This window comes from Dermacentor albipictus, chromosome 9, assembly GCF_038994185.2.
Source record: "Dermacentor albipictus isolate Rhodes 1998 colony chromosome 9, USDA_Dalb.pri_finalv2, whole genome shotgun sequence".
Taxonomy (NCBI): Eukaryota; Metazoa; Arthropoda; class Arachnida; order Ixodida; family Ixodidae; genus Dermacentor; species Dermacentor albipictus.
The window spans coordinates 22102024-22125234 of NC_091829.1; the positions used below are offsets into that span (position 1 = coordinate 22102024).

A 23211-nucleotide genomic window follows, 5' to 3' on the forward strand; every position below is an offset into this window, starting at 1 on the left:
GTGTGCAGTGCATAGCAGGACCTGCATCATGCAAGACCTATGCATGTATCAGCGTATACCACGATTGCTTCAATGCTTGCTTCAGAAGCAGCAAGTACTGAGTCAATGAAACTGTAATTAATTTTTATCTCACTTTTTCTTATGGAAAGTGTAGATGGTGTGAGTGCATTTTGGGGAAGGTGAAAAGGTGTCATCAGTGTTTTGTGCAGTCAGTATGCTGAAACTGCTGGAACCCCTTCAGCTTCTACTAAAATGTTTCTTGCTGCGATACTATAAATTGTAGTCAGGCCAAAGATCTACTCAAAACCAAGTTACTAATGCATCTGCGCAGAATGTGTTTGATTAACAAGTTAACGCTTCCACAACAACAATATGCCGATGCACAGCATATGTGCTTACAATAAATACATTCCGTAAAGGTGAACGACTGGGATCAAACTTTGTACTATTAGCACCGTAAAAAGTGCTGCCATGCTTATCAGCTACAACGAAACTGCTGCACGTCCAACCTTCTTTCTTGGAGGCATTTCTATAAAGACTGTTTATGCCCTTCCCATTCTGCGTGTAGCATTTAGCTGTTCTCTCAACCTTTCCGCATATGTCACCAGCACTGTATGTAAGCACCGGCCCTTTCTTGGGTTTGTGTCACGTGTCTCCCTTCCCTGATGACCTAAGGTTTTCCGAGCACTCTACACTTCTATCATTCTGTCACGACTTGAGTACTGCTCATCAGTATAGTTCCCGTACCAAACTCGTGACGCTAACAAACTTAAGCTTGTTCAGCGCCGGACAATACGCACCCTTTACTCCCGTCTTTTCGGTTGTCACAAGGTCATGCCAGCCTTCGACGATTGCCTCAAACCCCTCAAGTAGCACACCCTGCATTACCAACGCAACATTGCACTAGTCTATTCTGCAGGGTGTTTGACGACTCCCTGGACAGCACTAATCTTTCTTCAGTTCATCGGAACAAGTGGTCAGCACAGCCTGAGCCCTCATCACGCCTCTATGGCCTGACACCACAACTCCATGATTATATCTCGCATGCAAAGCTTTCTCTCCACCCCCCTGGCGATTTGGGTTCTCTTTCCTTGGAACCAGACTGAATTAGCACTCCTGTGTGTTGTGCACCTGTCGAATGTGTGCCGTGCTGGGTTATTGAGCAAATGTGTGTGTACGTGGAGGGGAAGGAAGTGTCTTCTGCATCCTGCAAATTCCTGCTCTAGATGGCTGGTTATCAGATGCTCTAACATACAGGCATCAGCCTTCTTTTTAGTCTAGTGTGCCAAGTTACCAGTAAGATTATTATTATTATTATTATTATTAGAATCATCACTTTGACCACGTTGATTGTGTTGAAGCCAGCGTGACACATAATTCAAAATATTTCTGGAGCTTTGTGGGCTCTTCCTTCTAAAAAGAGTGCCAAAGATGTACGTCTTCTTCATGAAAATAGTGGTGTTGTTTCGAACACTGCTGATGCCTTTGCAGAACATTTCTATTTGCTATATGGTGTGAAATATGCTTCAAGTAACCTTCCTTCTCAGTCTGGCACAGTGTATGATAACAGTCAATGAAAACCTCGTTTCCAGGTTGCTCAGTTAACTGATTGGTGACACTGATGTGGTCCGTTATAGAATATCCCTTCCTGAAGCCAGCCTGTTCTCTTGGTTGATTGATTCTGATTCTCTCAGTAATTATCTTTATAAATATTTTATACAATGCTGGAAGCAAGCCGATGGGCCTATAATTATTCAGTTATTTAACGTCTCCCTTCTAATGGATTAGTATAATGTTGGCATTCTTCTAGGTCTCTGGTACACTTGAAGTCGCAAGGAATTGCGTATAATTAAAGACCGCAAGCTTGTCAAGCATGCCAGCGCCTCCATCTTTGATTAAGTTGACTGTTATTCCATCCCCAGGACGTGTCTTGCAAGGCCTTTCTAACTTCATCGCTAGTTAAATAAATAAATATGTACTGCCAAACACGACGGAGGTTTTCACAGCTTCTTCTAGAGCATTGGGAGGGGGGGGGTAGTGATTCCCAAAAGGAAAGGAAGAGAAATGTGCTTCGCAGTTCCAGTTACTTTTGTGCTTGAGTGCATAAAATGAAAGTTTGTTAAAAAAAGAAGTAGAACGATAGCGAAATTTTACCGCAAGCTGAGCAAAGCATATCTCGAAACACGTGATCCTCAAAATTCGTTCCAAGGGGATATACCTTGCAAGTTCACCGGCTACAATTAGTGAAGTGCAGTATGCCGCGTAGGGTAATCTACTAAAAAGTTAACTAGTGTTTCGATTTCTCGTGCAAGTAATGTCCGCTGCTTCGAGTAATCCAGTTCAAGGACTACAATTACTCTATCTGCCACAGGCGAAGATAAAGAATTCTGTGCGGTCTACATAAAAAAAAAAGATATTTATTCCCAGTATTAACTAGACCCAGTAGTACACTACTACTGTAGTGCTCTAGCACATGTACATGTCCGAGATTTCTCGTGTACATATGTACGCGCTGCCGCAATAGATAGAGTGCCGCCGAGCATGGTTACAAAGTGCGAAATAGGATAAGAGCACACAAACAACCGCGTTTCTTTGCTACACGAAGAAAAAAGCAGAAATTTCACTGCAAAATTTGACAGGAAACAAGACAGTGATGAGCACAATAATGACAAGTGTTGTGCAAGCGAAATGGCAGCTCACTTAACACCTTTGGCACCAGCAAGTGCTGCACACACAGGGATGTTACTTTGTCCGATGCTTGAGCATCGTGGCTTGAGCATCGTGGAAGTGGCTGTATACCGAAAGCCACTGTCCTCGTTGTCGGTGATTTCTCGTGAATTATTTCACTGTTGCGGATGTCACTGCACCAGTTTCACTACTTACGTGGCTGATTCAATGTGTAAAAATAGCCGTTGTGATGTCACTGTGAAGGGTATTGCCTTGAAGCACGCCGATTGACTGAGCGCCAGCTCGATGCACGTGATTGCAGAAGCAATGAGGCAGTAATCACCAGTCTTTCAACTGCCAATATAATTTTCACTTTCAATAAACGCCTGGGGTTCAACGTTCTGTTGACACCCGACCGAGCCGTGGTCGCTTCTTTCGGCAAAACCACGACCGATACAGTATGTACTACATAGTTTCTCTGATGTTGACTGTCACGGTGACGTCGACGGTCAGACTCCCTTCGCAGGTGAAGGCTTGCTCGCCGAAGACGAGGCAGTCTCTTCGCGCGATGACTGCCTCGACTCCTTCCACTATTGAACTCGGCGGTGATGACCACGTGAGCAGGTGACCATTTCCTCGCACCTTAAGCTGACAGACAAATTTCTTGGACTCCTTCAGTGTACCCAGGATCTGTACCAGCAGATAGAACTGGTTGACACTTTTGATATTCTCCTCGCGCGAGAGAACAACCACGAACATTTGGTCCAAGCACGACTGAACTTCCTTCCACACGCCTGGATCTCTGCTGTCCACGTTCGTGGCGACGAATTTCATCTTGTCACCTGCAAAATTGAGGTGGTTTGTTCACATTGGCAAAAAGCATTATCCGTTGGTACTGTAATTATTCTGAGATCAAGCTATGTGGCCAAGTTCCAGAGAAAAAGAAAATTAAGAGAATATACTGGATACAGATGGGCTAGTCTCCATTATAGACCACACGTTTTTTAGGCACACGAGATTCTCATAATGTATGTAATTTTATTTAGTTTGTTATTAAAAAATAATAAATGTGGGTCTCACGCCAACACTTATAACATTTATTTGCCTCCTTACAACAAAACAATTTTTGGCAGCAGTACAGATGAGCCTTTGACCTGTGCAATAAACGAATACTGATCAGACCTTGTCTCTGAATGTAACCATACTGCGGCTATCCACAGGCGGAAAGCATATTGTTTTTCGGGGGAAGGGTGGGGCCTGACCAGCTTTGCGAACCCCACCATATACCGTATTTATTCGAATCTAGGCCGATAGTCTTTTTCAAATAATCATATACCAAAGCCTAGGGTCAGCTTAGATTTGAGAATTTTGAGAAACATGTTAGTTTTTAATGGAAATTGATAAATATGGTGCACAGCTAGTGCCATCTAGAAAATTCAGTGTCAGCCGCTGCTAGTCGTGCCAGTAGCCAACTGAAGTGCATAAGACACGTCGTCATTTTGACCTGTGTCATATTGCCGTGCGGCGTGGCGCTACCGTAATGGCACCAAGCAGCTGATGCCACTATGCTGCTGTTTTGTAAACGAAAAGTTGTGCTAGTCGCACAGACATCGGCAAACGTTCAAGCCGGGCGCGACGTCGGCATCGATGAGAGGGGCCAACGCGAGACGCTTTTTTTGTGTGCCGGCTGCAACAAAAGGAGATGGAAGCGATAAGAAAAACAGCAACGTAATGTGAGCTCGGCATTATTATATTCAATAAATGCTGCTTTCATTTTGTGAGCGCTGTCCTCACTTTATTATTTGGCCTTCATTCGAGGCAAGTTTTTCTTTTCTTTTCTGGTTTCGGACACTTTCGGGGGTTCGCTAGAATTGGTGTCAGCCTATGTTTCAGGTAAATACGGAATATATGTAAGAAATGATGGCACAACACTTCCATTGTGCCATTATTTCTTCATATAACTGATCCCGATATATATATATATATATATATATATATATATATATATATATATATATATATATATATATATATATCAGAAGAAGGTAAGAGATCAATGGGTCAGTTGTTATATTAAGAAATGACTGCACAATGGAAGCAATTCCGTTTGTATTAATATTCGACATATAGTTCAATACTTCAACCCAGTTTTTCCTGAAATCTCGTTTTCTATTCTGAAATGTTATTACTGGAACACCTCTTGTTATGGGGACGTTTTGGCTTGTGACTACAGGCATGAAACTTCGGGCTCACCATTGACAATGGAGTTCTGGTGGGCCTCACGGACGTGTGCAACCATCTGTTTTGCAGTGCCGGTCCACTTGCACGTCACATCCGCAAATATGCAGGGACACGTTCTGTTAACGATTGAAAAAGGAACAAATTGGCCGTTTGATGGCAACGTTCAGTGTTTCGCCGACGGCACCTCAGAATGCTGACGTAATGAGCAGCTCCACCAGCGACATTGTGGGCATCACATCTCGAGTGCACATGAGGTGAGACTGGCAGAAATGTGTCGGCATTTGTCAGAGCCAAAAGAAAGGATTATTAAACATATTTGCAGGTGACAAGCTAAGAATTACAGCTAAGAAGCAGGCAACAAGCTAATAATTACAAACAAGCTCCGCCCACAAAGGCCCAGTGCACCTGCTTTTCACCTCTGACAGAGAGCCAAGCCAGATGGAGTCCACTTGCAGCTTAGTGACTTTGATCTGCTAATGTAAATGAGAGACTGATTGGAAAACTGAGTTTTGGGGTTTTATGGGCCAAAACCACAATTTGATTACGAAGCATGCCGTAGTGGGGGACCCCAGATTAATTTTAACCACCAGAGGTTCTCTAACATGCCCCCAATGTATGGGTATATAATCACTTTTGCATAAACATTTTGCACCATGAGTTTATGGACATATTGTATATGCAAACTGTGTTTGAGTTGAACAGTGTACACGTCTTAATGCGTTTGCATTAGGAGTGTCAATGCGGAAAAAATATCCCTGCCTTCCTGCTTTTTTTTTTCACCACTACTCCAAGCGTCTCTTGCGTATCTCGATGGCTGACCCGTTGGTGCTTCCCCCCACTTTAAGCCCAAGCGCTTCTGGAAGGTGTACGTTACCTATGGGTGTCACTGGGTGAATCTCTTTGCATTCCATTAGGATGTGCTGAGTAGTCTCCGGTTTTTTGCTCCTGCAGACACACATGCCTTATCAACATCTTCTGTGTGAACTCATGTGTTGCGTGTGAACACTTCGGCTTTGTGAGTATTTATGCTATGTTAACCCTTTCGTTGTACGACCATTTATTTATATGGCAGTACTGAAACTTAGTATGTGAATGGGTGTTCATGTGTTTATTAGCCCAGTTTTGTTATTGTTGACAACTTTCCCATGATAACTGTGTAAAAGAAGAGGAGTAGCCGGTGCCATACATAGGCACCAACCGCTCCTTAAATACATGTAATAATAATAAAAAAGAACCATGCCTCATCTTGTTTGCTCCGGTATATTTTTGTCCTTAGAAAACTAGCTCGAGCCTCAAATAGGAAGGCACTGGCCTTTGTGTTATCGTACAGATTTTCCCTTCTAATTTCTTTCTTCCCATTCTTGAAAATCTCCATGGTCTCTTTTGTTTCCATTCTTGCATCTGATTCACTGTCTCTGTTTCTCTCTCTTTCCTTCTGATGATTCTTGGAGGCTGATTTACACTTCCAGTTACCCTATCCTTGGCTGCCAACTTTCTTGGCATCTTCCTCCATTCTGTGTCCACGCTTTTCAGGCACAGATACTTGCATACTTTAGCTGCTATTTATTTTCGATGATGTTCCTGAGCCTTTCTTCAAAACTAATATTGCCGCTTTTCGGACTTCAGAAGACATCCAACCCATGTCACCTTGCAGTGCCTCATTTGTGGTATTACCGCGGGCTTGCAAAGCCAACCGGCTTACTGATCTCTGTTTAAGTTCCAACCCCAACACAATATTTGATTTTAAGCTCAGAATGGTATTTGCGAACGTTATCACTGGCACCATTGCTCCCTTCGAAATTCCATACACCAACTTATATTTATTGTGGCCCTAAAGTGATCCATGTTTCATTATTGCTGCATTCTGCTCCCCCATTATATTCAAATTATCTTGGTAAGAGCTTAAGTCTTTATTTCATTTATGTATATGCTGAGGTATTTATATTGCTTCACTTTGAGTATGACTTGCTGTTGAACTGATAACAGGTAATTACTCGTCTCTTCATTGAAAATTATAATTCCCATTTCCTGTGTGCTAAACTTAAGGCAGAAATTTGTCGCTGAGTTGCCACACATATTCGCAAGTCTCTGTAAATCTCTAGCATCGTCGTTAGCAGCACTATCTCAACCGCATGCATCAGTCCGGGGACCATCTGTTGCACCCTTTCACCATTGCGCCTGTACGGTAAATTGAACCCCGATTCAGTGTTTTCTAGTTGTCTTTCTATGCCCTTAACGTAAAGCGTTCGAATGGAACAAGGTTGGTCCGAGTTAAGAAATTTTTGAGCAAACATTTCTGTGCATATGCGTTTGCGGTTACATTATAAAGATCGACAATAGGAAATTTGCGAAGGTATCGAAGTACGTTAAGATAAAAATGGAAAGTATCATATCTGATACAATAATTGCGGTAATATCTTGTACATGTACCTCAAATACTTGATGCCCGAGTATCTTATATCACATCATGATACAACTGCGAGGTATCTTTGCTCGGCCCTGTGCTCAAATGCGTGCTGCATAAAAGCGTTTTTCCAAGTATGAGAGAAGCCTCTCGATACATGCAATATTGCCACGCGACTGGCTGCTTGAGGCAGTTTGTGTATATTCGTGGGCCTCATTCATTCATCATACCCTATGCATCTCCCTTAGGAGCTCTACGAAATCGTCATCTATGCCTTCGTGCTTGAGAATATCCGATTGCAACTTCCTGTCTACATTGTCGTGGTTCCCTTAATATCTAGAAATGCTATCCATAAAGGTCTATTCTGAGCTAACTAAGTCTCTATGTACTCAGTTTGTATAAGAATATCGTCCTTTAAGCGTCTGTCTTGTCTGAACCCATTCTGTACTCCCCCCCGTATATCATTTTCTTCACCCACTTCCGCAGTCCTAATTTATGGCTAGCGTTGTCATTATATATCTAGACGACTATACTGTAACTGGCCTGTACGAGCTCGTCTTATCCTCGCCGCCTTTGCAGATGAGGTTTATCTTGCTTTCACGTCATCCAACCGGAATTTTCTTCGTTTTAATCACTTGTTCTATGGCATTAGTCAGGAGTGCCTTGCTCTTTAGACCCAGGTTTTTGATTAGCTGTATCGTGATTTCATCGGGTCCTCCGGCCGTGTCGGATACTGTGGCTTCACCACGTGAAATTCCGAAGGGGCGCCAACATTCGGGGGACCTATTTTGCAGCAACGAGAAGGAACGTGACGCAGGTGACGTCACCACATGCCCCGCCTTGTTCCGTACGACGATGGACCGGCAAGAGCAGACCGATCCATTACCGATTTAGAGGAGAGAGTCACCACCACCAGTTGTCCTTGATCGTCTAGTGTACTCCGAAAGCTATTTGCTGGCCATTAGGCAACTATATGTTTCTGCTATGGGTGCTATTTTCTTGCTTTATCTTGTAAATAGCGTAAGAAGATTTCGTTTCTTTGCCTACTCCAAGCTTACCGTCTCTTCGTCACCTAAGTCGTGACAGTGCTCAATGGCACACGAGCCCATTTGCAGAGCCCCAAAGGAGCATTCATTTACTTTGTGCCAAAGGCCACTTATGAAGTCTGGTTGCCGCAGTCTTGAAATGGCTACGCTGCTATTATTTGAACTCGGGAAACAGCATGCCACGAGCATGGGACATTTAAGTATAGCATAGGAGAGAGAGCATATCAATATGCAAAACAGACCTGAAATCGCACGTCCTCTCGTGATCCGGCTTCTGATTCAGGAGCGGCTGAGCAGTGCAACCATTAGACGAATAGCTGCATGGGTAGGGAAGTTTTCCTGCCACTTTCTCTATAGCCAAGGCACGGGTGTGGCCTGCGTGAAAGTGGGTTTGCTTTTTGACAGCAAGCAGCACTCGAACAATGCTTTTGTCACTCGGGCACCTTATTTCGTCATCGCCGTAGCAGCGGGATAGTTGCTTTTACATAGCTTAATCCTGTGTGAAATTGCGCAGGAGCAGCCGTCATCGGTCGCGTATGGCGAATAATTGCACCAAAATTATAGTCGCATGTCAGAGATCACATATAAAAAGCAGCAGTTCGGCAATATATACGAAGGTGAGTGACTGGTGACTCACTTTCATTTAACTCGCCCTCATATACATTAGAAATGCGAAGACACAATGGAATACACAAATGCAAAGATACAGTGTGATAAAGTGCAAAGTTTCACTGTAAACAAAGTTCACTGCACATGTATACACACAACATCGCAATAAGATATTTAAATATACGTATAAGTCTCCAATAAATATACGTATGTAAGAAAAAGTAAATGCATATAATGCGTCATACAGGGAAAATAAACATGTTGCACTATCACAGATTCCCAGATCACAGAAGCCCCTCCACTCCTGGCGGCGTGCTTCCTCCCCGCATTTCTCCCTTGCACAAGACTGAGCCACCATCTTCGGCTCACCCATGCCCCCCCCCCCCCCTTTCCCTACGCTTTCACTCGCACATACAGCATGCGGCGCGCAGTCACGATGGTATCACCCTTGGACTTTATACGGAACATGAGGGCGACGGCGACAGCTGGAATGCATGTGGAATGTCCATATAATTGCTATTTCAATAATGTAGTACGAGTATTTGGCAACTGAAGCGTCTGTGGCCCATTACTATCCGCAAAAGGAGTAAAAAATTCGAACTTTCACCATGCAACAATTTTCTGCGGCGCAACAATGTCTAAACACAAAGGAAAGCATGTTGGCTGCAACCGCTGCCTACTTGGAGAACCTGACGTGGCTACCGAAGGAATATAGAACAAAATGTGAGGCGCTTGATCCACAGAGAACCATACGCATTCTGCTCGGAACCATACACATTCTGCATAGTGGAAGGATGTGGAACATCCTGTTTTGCCCTGTGGCATCGCCATGACAGGTCTCATCATCCATACAATACGAGAACTGTAGACCTAGTCCCGTGGTTGAGAATTCTAGTACTGCATACTTTGTGGATTTCGTATCGAGTTGGTCAAGCATGACCTTTTGGAAAAAGATAGCAGTGAGTGCCGCTCGAGCAAGATTAAGTTGCTGGAATTTTCTCAGCAGTGCACAGTTATAATTGTTGAAGGTGGGGCAATCTAAAAGCAAGTGCTCAAGTGTATGTCTGAGGCTTCCACAAGCAGGGTACAAAGAACTCGGTGTGCTTTCTTGCCAGCGATATACCTAGTTGTGACATGCCTAGCGCATACCTAGTTTTACACACCCAGTGATCCGAGTTTGGGCAAACGAAGTTGATAGAACTCAACATAAGCAGTGGCACCCAGTAACACAACTTGGCGTGAAATGGATCAACTGATTATAAACACTTACACAGTGACCACATTGGTCCGATAGTCTGTTTCGAACACTGTTCCCTCAGCACAGGAGCCCGATGCTCTAGCCATTAGACCAACTTCTTGTACGTGTGTGCTCTTCATATTCGCATGTTTTATGCATTCACTAACAATAGGTCCCATGTAAGTAATATACTATGGGGCCCCTTTCTGTAATGTTAATGTGCGTACAAAAGAAATAAAACGCTACTACTGCTAGCTAGCCCCACCGTTACTGTCACTACTACTACAACTAATACAACTACTACTATGATACCTGCAAGACCTCAGCCGAACACCACCTGCCGATTTATTTGGGAATTGTGCAGTCTGAAATCGCGAGGACTGCCGAGGCAATACTTGACAAAAGACAAATTCAGCGAAATAGCGGCGAATACACTTTTAAAAACGTGAAAGTATACATCTTAAAACTTTTCGTGTGCAAACAAACAGGGACAAAGAATAGAAGAAACACAAGGACGATCTTTAAGAAGAAGTTTTAAGATGAATCTGTTCCAACTAGGCTGACTCGCAGTTTTGCGAAAGTATAAGTTTACCTTTTAGCAAAATTTATCGTTTTCGGTGTTGTCACCCTTAATGCGCAAACACAAACAATCTATTTGTCCCCAACTTACTGATCTGTTCCCGGCAAAGTGGACACACGGAGGAAATGTTCTTGGAACACGAGGAACACAGCAGATGGCCGTTCACGCACTGGGTGATGGGAGGCATGATAAGGTCGAAACATATGGGGCACTCAAACACGCTAGCCAACTCCGAGGCCACTTCAGGGAAGTCCAACGCATCAGGTCTCCAGATTTTTGCGCTCATCGTGCGACCGTTGAATGCCGAGCTCTGGGGACCGACAGCTGCAAAACGAACAAACGAAAAATTAGGCAGACCCAACACGCTTTTTTGGAATCAACGCTAAGCGGAGCTTTCGTGAAACGCTTCAATTAAATGCTATGCAAAGAGAACTGTATAAATTGAACCCATCATTTGTCCAGTATCACTGCTCCATTAAAAATAACTATCTTATTAAGCACTGCACTTTCTTTTTTTGAGCGAGTAACTGCACTATCTTGAACTATTGTTATTCTTGGTCCTTCCCGATTGTGAATACGTGTCATATTTTGAAGGCACAACAACCATGCTATTACGACTCTAATTCGAGTTGTCCCCTAGATGGTGTGGTTAAGCAGCCACAGTGGGGCGTATATGTATAAGGCATGGAGGGGGGAATGCTTGCAAGTGTGATAATGCAGTATGAGGAGAGGGCATAGGGACATTCCCTGTGTGTGTGTGTTGTTTATTATGGCGATGCGACTGACTTTTTTTGCACTGCAGAAAAGGAAAGGGTTACGACCAGGGCCGGGCCTGCAGGCGGTGAAATGAAATGCAGGCGGTGAAAAGCCCGTGACCTCAGGTCCCGATGTGTAAGTACCTTAATACATTGTGTTAAAGTGCTAGCTGCTATTCGCTTTCATATGCAACTTTTTGCTGTGCAACCTGACGCATGCGAAATATGATGTGTAGTCTGTGGTCGAATGGAAAATGATGCGCGGGCACATGCTTTCGATCATGCTATGCCACGTGCCACACACACAAGTCGTATCAAAGAACTATAAATGTTACTGTTGGCACAAGTATGCGTGCGAATGCAGCCTCATGGTTGTAGCATAGGGCTGTTTTTTATGCTGCCGGTCGAGGTTCTGTCCGACTATTATTGAAGAGGCCTGAAACAATGCCAGACACCAACCTAGTCGGTCAATGAATGCTTCGCACTGAAAGTGGCAGCGCGGTCCAAGAGGAGAAGAGACAGAACACCGACCCGGAAACAGCTAGCTGGTGTTCGGACTCGGGACTTCTCCATGGCACTTAGCTGAAAGCAAGGCTATTTGTCTTAGCTCGCAAAAAAAAAATAGTTATTAAACTTCCAGACCAACGAGCCTTGCCATTTTAAAAGTAGTCCCCTCGGCTACATATGTACAGCTTCCACCTTTTGTCGATGTCACGTAGGTGAGCAGACCGCTTCATCTGGGATGCTTGTCCGTACAACAGTCACGGGAGCTTGAATTGCTGCCACACTTTCATTGCGCTTTCCTTTTAGCGGCAATTTCACACGGGGAAACAACAAAAATCCCACGGCGGCATGCAGTTTCGGTGAACATGGCAGACGTGGCAGTGCAGTAATATGGAGGTGCTTGTACAGATATTCTGGGCTTGATGCAGCAGTGTGGGGTCTTGCGTTGTCGTGCAACTAACACCACTGGACAGATGACGACAGAGGACGGAGTTGTCGAACTGCTTGGCGCGAGCATTCAAGCATGATAGCATAGACATTTTGGCTAAATAATTGCCCTTCAGGCAGATGTATGCTGATGGCGTGCAAAGTCTGTATTCGAAGATATCGAATATTCGTATAGATTTGAACTAAGGAATGGCATATGACTTATATTGCGGTCGATTTATTCATCGATTGCAATAACTACATGATGTGCACGTCAAGTTACCGCAGGTAGCAAAAATTAATACGGAGTCCCCCGCTATGGCGTGCCTCATAAGTAGATCGCGGTTGTGGCGTGTAACACCATAGAATAAGTTTGTTGTGTCCAGATATATAATAAGATGAACAACATGAGAAGGTGGTAAAAGAACAAAATTGAAGTACACACGCGGTATTCCTGTCACACAGTCGTCGCACAAGTGACAGAGCCACGGCGAGATACTAAAATTTCTCACTTTCCCTATTTGTAAGATTACGAAAAGAATCGCTTACGCAGATGTGTTGTGGGTAGTCAACCACAAAACAGAGGGGTGCTTTTGCGCCTTCACTGGTATAGCGGGGGGGGGGGGAGTCAACCCCTCTTTTCCACGGAACAGAACGCTTTGTAAGGTGGGCTCTGAAAAAGCGACATGGACGAAAGGGAAAACTTGAACGTGAAAGCAAAGCTAGGGCTAGTGGCTGTCCGAAAGGGGGAGGGGTGTTGTCAAGGGGCCGATCCCCTCTCCCATTCACAGAACATTAAGGCCCCACACATGGCATGCCTCTACCTTATTCCCGATCATGTTAACCATAACTGCTGATGGGGAATCACCGCTAAAAATTCTACAAACAGAAAAAGATGGGACGAGCCTGTGCATAAAACTTGGGGGAATTGTTGCTCCTCAGCAGGCCTTCGTGTTGTCGAAGAGCTCATCTGTGGTACCTGACCCAATCATCGACAACGCTCAGCAAAAGGAAAGCATGTCAAAAATAATGCGCCTTGCTTGCCTAAGATACGCATAATGAATTACCCCTTTTTTCCCCTTTCTCTTGTCTCTGACTTTCAATATATTCATAAACTTGAGAAGAGCTTGCTGTTAGGCTAATTTGTGCATGCTGTTAAGAATGAAAAAAATATGCTTATCCCACGCACTGTGGCAATCTATGTAAGCAAAGCTTTCTGTGCCATTTGCTTTGATCGACGATAATTAGCGTTGACGACGAACGTTTAATTTCTTCAATGCTTAGTCCACCACCAGACTGGTGAGTTGACGTTAAATGTTACCTTGCGTATACCACTGCTGTTTGTCTGTGTAGTACACAGACGACACAGGGAGAGGTGTTTGCTTGAGGTGGTGTTGTGCGCGATACTGCATAACCTCTTAGAGGGTTGAGCATATTCATTGCCTCACATGGCACATGGCATTGTGGCAGAAGTAGTAAACTTTAATTGAATTATGGGGTTGTATGTGCCAAAACCACAATCGGATTTTATGATGCACGTGGTAATGGCGAAGTCCGGATGAATTTTGACACCGTGGTGTCCCTAACCGTGTACCTAAATTTAAGTGCACGAGCGCTTTGATTTCGTGGCTGTCGCAGTTGGGATCGCAGCTACGACAACAAGCAATGCTACCACAATGGGCACAGATGTATTGATTGAACGTGTGACCGCTTCTGTAGTGTCGTCTAGACCCTACGGTGCACTTCAATGCGGCGCTGCTTCTGTACGCCCTGCGCAAGTTGTCCGCTTGACAAATTTACATGGTCTTTATTTTTCAGAAATAGAAGAATACCGTACCTTGAACTTCAATTTATTCAGTTTGGCCACAACCACTGTCGTGTCTATAGTAGTAACGTTTTTTTACCTTCTCATGTCGCGGGCGAAGAGTGTCATGTCAAGGCTGTTTGTTATTCAGGGTGTCTACCAAGTTGACATTTCAAAATTCCCTGGGTTTTTCAGGTTTTCCCTGAGCACCTTTGCAAGATTCCCTGAGTGACACTGAACTTTGTTTTACGTCAAGACGGGCTGACCCCATGTCGCCTGATGCTGTCACTCTCTAGTAAACAAGTTAAAAAATTTAAAGAAAAACAACTTAAACCAGGTTGAATAGCAAGGAGTAGCGTTTATTTTATTCACAAATGAAACGGAAGGGAGGGGTTAGTAAAATGCACAGCAAACAAAATATCTTTGGAAAATTTTTTTTAACTGCCTTGGAAATTGAGTCAAACATTCTCAAATATGAATAAAAAGGAGACGCATAGAAAAGCAAATATTTTCGAATGTGAGCTATTTTTTATCAACTGATACCAAACTCAATGGTATGAGGCCCGAACTTTGTCAGAAGTGAGATGGTAAATTAACCTCAGCTGTCCTTACCTGCTCTCATCCCGCGCACAACACCTCAGTGTTGCGTTTCACTGCTTCAAAGAGTTTATTTTGGTTTGGATGAGGGACACCTGCATCAGCCAACACATGGTTTTTTTTTTTAGCTCAAGCTCCTTGAAAGAAGCTTCCTTTCCCGTTTATTCCACAATGCGTCGGTCCTCTCTACTCTCGTCCTCCTTCCGCCGCGTGTTTGCCCCACGGACCGTATGAAGCATTCTCTTGGACCGTTGTACAATCAACGTCCGATTTTTCGGACTCCATGGGCCGCGAAAACGCCCGAAAAATCGGGCAATTCTAAAAAAATGAATGCATGTCTTTTGCTGCCCTTTACTGTGACAGGATATGGCGGTCGCTTCTACGCTTGTTATACGTCACCGCAATACTTTCGCATATGCTTCACCACCTAACATTGTTGTATTGAGGCGAAGCTGACTTTCGGGATATCTTATTTTGTTGTAGCGCAGGCTGAAGGACAAGAACAACAGAAAAGCACATCTGACACACACAGCGCTGTGTGTTAGATGTGCCTTTCTGTTGTCATTGTCGTTCAGCCTGCGCTACAACAAAATAAGATACGCCGTACCAACAAGCCCCTAGCGATCCTCATTGACTTTCGGGAACCAGCATTACATGCAACGCGCCGTGCTTTCCGAGCTTCGCAGCCAATCTCGAGGACCTTCAGAGGCGGAGACGGTGCCATTGCTGACAGCCTCGAATTCTTTCATTGACGAACGCGACACAGAACGGCAAGCTAGGCTTTGCGTTGCCGCGGTGATGGCTACGGCTGTCAGCGGACTTGCGTGCGAGAGCGCCGGTATCGGGGCGGCGAGATGGTCAACATGGCGGCGGTCGTGGCTTTGATTAATGCCGTTTCGGACCTGCGATCGAGTGGTGAAGTTTTCTCGCGTCCGAAATTTCAGACGTAACATTTGCCTCTGTGGGGTACGCTGTGGTACCGCGAAGCCGTCCGAATGATCGGGCGTCCAGCCCGATCATTCCAGCATTACCGCGGCTTTCGTCCCTTTTCAATAAAATTACAGCTAATTTTCCCTGATAGAAGCACTATTTCCCTGAGTATTTCCAGACTATTCAAATTCCACAAGAATTCCCGGTTTTCCCGGTTGATAGGCGCCCTGTAAAATATTCACTCGAGGTATTCACTATTCACAAATATTCACTCGAAGCTTTGGAGACTGCGTCAGACATAACCATTCTCTGCCTTCTCACCCCCTCCTCTCTACCATTCTATCCAGCTTCCCTCTAGACTTGCACGTTAGTAGAAAAGTAAGCGCAGCAATTTCTGCAATACTTTCGCGGGGTGGTCACGGATAATTACAGCTGTCAAGAGGCTAATGTGGCGATGTCCATTTCCAGAGGGTATTCTGCACGTTCGACGAGGCGCAGACGTCGAAACGAGTTTGTCGCGTCGCCTTTTCTCTCTGCCATGCTCCTGTCATGTATAGACACGCTCTGAACCCCCCCCCCCCCGCCATGCAGCAGTGGGAAAGTTGAAAAAAGAGGCAAGGAATGCTTCGCTTTAAAACAGGGCAAGAAACAGGATAAGACAGATGTACGTACAGAATACAAACAACCACCAACTAGCCCAGCTTTCTGCCTTAAATACCTACAGAACGCTGATTTGCCCACCACAACATATATCAAGGAGGAGGGTGCTGGGCCTGGGAAGCTAAGAAGCTGCCACAGCAATCGCCAGAACATAGTCGCATTCATAGTTTGATTTTGACTATGCCAGAACATAGTCTAAATCAAATGTAAGCGCAACGCAACGCCTCTCGTAGCTCCAAACTTGCTTTGAAACGTAAAATATTAATAACTGTAAAATAAAAGGTCTCGCGTACGTCTCATTCGAATCTAAATATATTTTATGTGTGCAATTTTTTTAAAGACTAATATGTAATTTTTGTTTCTGACGTTCTTTTATATGTCGGCTTCACGTTTGAGACCAGCTAGTATATTTAGTACGGCCGAAGAGATGAAAGCCGCAGATTTGTTTACACGGTGTGCGTGAGAGCTGTATCGTCTATTCTTTCAAGAAATCTCGGCCTGCATGGTAGCTGTCACTAAGGGTAGCTTCGGCATGCCTGCTGAAATCAACTGTACAAGTGGAGTATATATATTGAAACCATTCCGCGTTACGGAGCTCAGCTAGAAAGAATTCACTTTCTTTTTTTCTGATGCCGTCGTCTCTAAAACTACAGCTCGAGATGGTGCGTGCAATGTTACCTGCTGCCAGGCAGCTGAAATGCAACGGCGAGCGTACGGTGGCCGGCGCGGCTACTCTCGCTGAAGATGCAAGAAGCACAGATATGACACCTCGCCCGTAATCGCAGCAAGGATTAACGTTCTAACCTTCGGCGGCGAAGCGGAACAAGTCCACGCTACTCTTGCCGCTGAAACTCGAGAAAAACGACACCTACCTTGCTCGGGTCGACTTCTGCAGACCTTGCCAATATCGAAACTATGAAACCTACGACCAGCCAAGCGAGGTTGGTGGGTGGCGAGCGCTCTGAACTGCTCGGAAGAGATGTTGTCGACGCGATCCGCTGCTGATAGATCGGCGCTTGCGGCGACACCGATGTATTATACATCGCGCGTGACTTAAGCGTTCGCCGTTTGCAAGTTGCTCGCTTAACGTGGAAGGCTGTGGTGATGCGGGTAGACACACATATGCGTCTATGTTTCTGTTCATGTCCCGTCTTCGCGCAGTTTAAAATTTTGCTGGTGTCAACTGTGGCAAAGCTTTACAGGTACCCTGAAACGATTTTGCGGATTTTGTACTAACGTACCGAGTCGTTGGGGTAGGTCCTTCTGATCATTAATTGACGCATCTAAGTGCTCCGTGTAAAGCCTGTAATTAGAAGGTTTTAAAGATGTACACCGCTACCGATCGCAGTACGCCACTCGGCTGGTAGTGCGCTGTGAATTGATTAGAGTGTGCTAAAATACGGTTGAGTGGGACGAACAATTTTCGTAGGGAACTAGCTCTATGGCGCGAACGACTGGACAACGGCACATGCTTTGCAGCATAGAGTCCTTTGCAGTGAGACGCGCGACGACGAAAAATACAGTGGTGGCGCTGTGATCGAAGTGTAAATGAAGCTTTAAGTGCATAGAGTTAGTAGAACAACTCTAGAGGAAAAGCTGGGCCGGAAAAGTGGGAACCTCTAGGGCGCCGCCCTGTTGCTACTGGTCAATGTGGCCAGCGCAATTACTATTGAAAGAGCTGAGAACAAGTACAGGTCACCTTATGCTTTGTCACCTAAAAACGCATACCTGATGGCTTTATGAAGGTGGTACGTTAATATTAAGTTTACAGAAAGCGATCGCTAAGTCCGTGACTTATGTAAATCACGATGTACGCATTCATGCAATAAAGGATGACGCGAATTTCGGTTTCGAATCTGTTTTTTGGATGCGTAGTAGTTTCGTTTGACCAATGGTTTGACATGCGATCGCGCGTCGACATCGGACGCTATGACACACTCGTGCCTTATGTGCCACCGAAGCCCCGAAGTGGTCTGGCATATACCTTCACATGTAAGTAAACGAATGTATCTCCTTGTTGAGAATATCACGCGAGTAGGCAGCTCTTGTGATACATCACAATCGTTCGAGAAGCGTCACAGTAGAGCATTTTTCTGCATGCGGAGCGGTGTTTTTATTTGCAGGTTTCCCTTCAGTAGGAAATTGCTGGACAGGCGGACCAGCGCACCGGAATTGTATTGGCGAAGCCACAAGCAACTCAAAGAATCTGTTTAATTGTTGCACTTTGAACAATCATGCTTCTACAAAGGCCACAGCAGAAAAACAGCCTGATGACCGAGTATTTCTGTGCCACGAAGTAATCAAGAGGCGAGTGCCTAATGCGGACGAAATAGAGTGCATGGAGACTTAGAACGACAGAAAGCTGAGCTAGTTCGTAAGGATTCATTATGCAAAACAGAGGTGAGGCGTGCAGACAGGACACAAGAGTAGAGAAGTGGGCGGCGCGCGTGTTGTTTGCTTGTAAATACTCTACTCTTGTTTCCTGTCTGCACGCCTCACCTCCGTTTTGCATAACGAGTGCATCAACCCACATATTAATAGCTTAGGCGTTTTATTAACTGTGGAATATTTTCAACACTTCCTTGCATGCCATTTCATGTCACAAATTTGTGCAGCGAATCTATTTGCATGATCGACTCCGGGCCTGTGGGACCGTTCACTTGCACTTGATGCTGAGTCTTTTACATGTATCCATAAACTGCAGATATGCACATCAGATCCCTGCGAGCACTTTCAAAATTCAATTATTTTCGACAACAGGCACATATGCAATACTGACATAATCTGGAATACCACTAAGCAGCTGGGACACATTTTTGTTGACCATACTCGCAGGTAAAATAAGTACATCATGTGGACAGCTCCAGCTCATTTTCCTTAAGTCAGTGTGTACAAGGGTTATGCAAAAATAATTTTTTTCTCGCGCACCGATTATTTTGCTGTATAAGCAAGAGAACCCACCACGTTAGTGTAACGTATCTTGTGCATCACACTAATATGTGCTTTCATTTACCAAGTGAGATGAGTTACTTTTATGGCTCATTCAGTCATATCGCACTGCAAGCTGCATTCATCAATCTTCAATGGGATTTTGCAAATGTTTAATGAAACATGTTTCCCTTTTATGCAGATATGCAATGGCAAGCCCTTCCGTGTGTTCCAAAGGTAAAATTTAAGCTCTAAATTAAAGAAGACATTTCTAGTCAGAAACAAGCAAAAATAGTGAATGCAGAGTATCAGAAGCCCAAGGTACAGAAATTATGAGAAGTGTCGAATTATTTTAAGGAAAGAGTCGTATTTAAAAATGCAAGACCCTTTAGTGGAGGTCAAGCAAGTCAATATAGGTAGAATACTCTGCAAAATTATGCGAGTGAGGGGATGTCAAATAATGGGTCAGGAAATGCATTGTTTTTCTGCAAAACAAAAGCTGATTGCCATTACATAAGTCACTTTAGCATCATGATAAATTCAGAAATAAACCAAAAAACAAGACACGCAAAAATAAACAAAACATTTAATGATATTTCAGCAGAACTTTTTGTTGGGCTAGTTGGTGCATATTACTGAAGTACTATAGCGCCAAACAGACGACACAAGAAGAAGAGACACGGACATAAGCGCTCGTCCGTGTCTCTTCTTCTTGTGTCATCTGTTTGGCGCTATAGTACTTCAGCCATTTAATGATGCTCTCTCCACACTGGGATAAATAAAAACAAACACATCACATCTAATGTGGACATATCAGATGCCTTGTGAAACACTAAAGGAACAATTCAGTTTCGAGCTATGGCACATGCCGCATAGATGTGGGGGGGCCTTGCACCAATAGTGATAGTTACCACTGCATTTAGAAATTGAAAGCATTCGTGCAGACAAGGATGATTCTTTATATTTTTGGCTACCACTTCAAATGCCTCCACCAAGTGTTACAATGCTGCATGCAGCCATACTAAGGATCTCGCAACAACACCTGCAGGTAAAAAGCAGAAGCAGTCAAAGTGCTGGTGTGTTCTGGACACTATGTTTGAAAACTTTTAGGCAAGAAGAGTGCAAGAAGCAGACATAACTGCATTTATTTCCATAATTCCCCATTTAAATGGCCTTTTCTTTTTGCTTAGACAATGCCTACGCCTAGCCACAGCAGCTCCCTCATACAGACTCCACAAACCAAGAGGCCGTGGAGGCAAATGCAGGTAAGAGACAATAAGCAATAGCACTGGTATCGACATTCATCTAATTTCTTTTTATTTCATTTAGGCAGCCAGCACACCTCGAACAGCCACCTTGACTGCGGGTGTGTCACCCTAGTCGCCAAGGAAACATTTGAGGGAAAGTGACAGGCAATGTGAACAGCCACTTCTCCATGTAAACAATACTCTTTCTCTCGGATGACTCCTACGCCTCACCACGCCAGCACACTTGTGCACAAAGATGCTGCAGAGGCACGTGCAGGTCAGAGGCAAGAAGCAGTGGCACTGGTGTCGACATTTACCCAATTTCTTTTTCTTACACTGAGGTAGCCAGCACACCTCGAACAGCCACCTTGACTGCGGGTGTGTTAGTTGATTCCTGTTGTACATATGCTCATAATAAACTTCAGTAAACTTGAACTTCATAATAAACTTGAAGGCAAATGGGACATTGATGCATTGTATTTTTGAACATTTATTGTACACATACAATATATGTTATACTTTGCAGTGCTACAGAGCGTATTTTGAAGCTTCCCCCTATATTTTGCACCTTTAATTACGTAGGTGTTGTGTGGCCCTCAATGCAGTTCATGTTGTAGCAGCTGCTTTGTCTGTGTATCGCACATTGGCTTAAGCTCGTGATATCCACATACTTCTCTCACATATACAAAATAAAGTTCTATGTAGTCCTCAGTGTTACAACAAAAAATGAAAGTAAACAATCCGATCGTGGAATTTTGTTTATTACAGTGATTCCTACGACAGTTACTGACAAGTTGACAACTTGAACTCGTCAATCAGTCCATAGCCGCCTCTATTTTTCAAAAATAAAGGAGGCTATGATCCGTCATGGCAAGGAATTGTATGTATACATAAAAAAAGGGGGTATGTGTGTGTTTGTAGTGGGGGTATAGTATTAGGGCGGTACGAAAAAATGTACCAACACCGTCCTCTAGACCCATTCCGTTGAGGTACTGTAACAAAACGTATTATGCATAAAGTTCATACAACCAACTCTGATATTACTACAGACGCCAGGCGACGCGAGCTACATTTGTCATGATGCATTCGCGACTGCACCGGATGCCCTCCACATTATTCTCGTTAATCGTGCTCACTGCGCCGAGGCAAAAGAAAGACAATGGGCGCAGGTGCCTTTAAAGTATCTCGACCTTGCGAGGCACGGCTGCGCGTGCCTGGGGAGCTGTCCGTGCGAACACTCCCTGGCACACACCTGCCTCGGCGGCCCCTACCTACGTACCGTTCTGCTTCGAGCTTTGATCCCCCCATTGTCCCTCGGGTGCCCTGGAGTTCCTGCGCCGCCTGCTCTACTATCATCTCAGGTGCTCTCCTGAGACTTCCGTTTGTCGGTTACATGTACCCTACAGCTGGATCATTACTTATAATAATAAAAAACCCGATCTATCGTCACGACGATAGATCGCGAAAGCGGCTTTTGCAACATACCGCGCCCGTGCGAAGATAATTACGGAACGCCAACGAGGAATCTGACCACAGCTTCGAGCTCGTAACGTCGTCGAGTGACACTTCTGCAACAGGCGTGACCGCTGAAAACCGCATACCGCCAGAAACTTGAACAGGATCATCCCTCGGTTGCATAACTGCCAGCTGTACGGCCAACATGTACCACACCCACACCATCCCGCAACATAGAATAAAGAACCGACTTATAAAGCCCAAACACACGGCTGCACGCACACATCACAACATCACAAGCGAGACGCCATGCTGCTACGCTGCTACTGTTGCCGGATTAAAACTGACTACTGTCACCAAGTCTAGCAAGCGTCTCAGGAGCTGGCAACCTCGGCGCGTAGCAACATGGCGGCGCTCTTGAGGTTCCCGATTTTAATGCATGGGCCCTATGGGTAGCTTGTCCTCTAGAGTCAGTATAGTAACTCTATGTTTAAGTGTAAAGGTCGTGCCATTGGAAGCTGCTGGAGATACTGCTCGGAAGGGTCATTCGTACTACTTCGTGCGCTGGTATATGTGTTTAGACCGCTAAAACGGCGTTCATAATTGCATATGGCATCTACTTATGCCTTAGTTCATGGTTATATTGCGCTCAGTTTTACAAAGACGAAATTAAGAAAGGACAGGACGTGGACGGACGTAGCGCAAACTACCAACTGTTTAATAATGTTAAATAACGCGCTTATATACAAGGAGATATGGCGCGAGTGGGGGGGGGGGGTATAAAAGATATGACAAGTTCACGGAATGTGATCATAGTTCGGGTCAGGCATACATGGTTCACTGGCACCCGTTCGCCCTGGAAAACTCAACCTCAGCTTTGATAAGCGCGATGGACGGAGTGCTTACACACATTTCTTTTTCTTTTGCTATCGCAAGCGCCTCCCATATTTCTCGCTCCGTTTTTGTTTTGCCAATGACTGTGGCGCTTTCTAGAAGCGGAGAGCATTTGCATTGTTTGCAATGTGCAGCCAGGTTGCTGGGTGCTGTCAGAAGCTGGCACGTGTATTTGTGCTCCCGTAACCTATCATTTAGACAGCGTCCAGTTTGCCCGATGTATACTT

General features: G+C 44.6%; 2 protein-coding genes across 14 annotated transcripts in view; one reads left to right on the top strand and one right to left on the bottom strand.

Annotated features, from left to right (window-relative positions):
* The window catches only part of LOC135901971 (E3 ubiquitin-protein ligase Siah2-like), a 137622-nt gene that overhangs the window by 49907 nt on the left and 64504 nt on the right, over positions 1–23211 (top strand). For 5 of the 7 annotated variants that reach the window (XR_010564340.2, XR_010564339.2, XR_010564341.2 and 2 more), the window contains one exon: positions 11587–11675. The gene's annotated coding sequence lies outside the window, so the exon portion shown is untranslated. Of the gene's footprint in view, positions 1–11586; positions 11676–19590; positions 19626–20578; positions 20654–20717; positions 21100–23211 lie in introns of those variants that run through there. The other 2 variants (XR_011508446.1, XR_011508447.1) reach the window with 1 other exon arrangement.
* Positions 2403–22558, bottom strand: LOC135901974 (E3 ubiquitin-protein ligase Siah2-like). 7 transcript variants are annotated; one of them, XM_070525278.1, is made up of 6 exons: positions 22237–22556; positions 13019–13142; positions 10875–11108; positions 8601–8733; positions 4921–5024; positions 2403–3509 (listed from the first exon to the last, which is right to left on the bottom strand). In XM_070525278.1, the coding sequence occupies exons 3-6, from the start codon at positions 11068–11070 to the stop codon at positions 3133–3135; spliced, it is 810 nt and encodes a 269-aa protein (XP_070381379.1). In that variant the 5' UTR covers positions 11071–11108; positions 13019–13142; positions 22237–22556; the 3' UTR covers positions 2403–3132. The 7 variants fall into 7 exon arrangements, with proteins under 7 accessions (XP_070381379.1, XP_070381378.1, XP_065287921.1 ...); XM_070525277.1 differs by having other exon boundaries at positions 22121–22556; XM_065431849.2 differs by lacking the exon at positions 13019–13142 and having other exon boundaries at positions 22237–22558.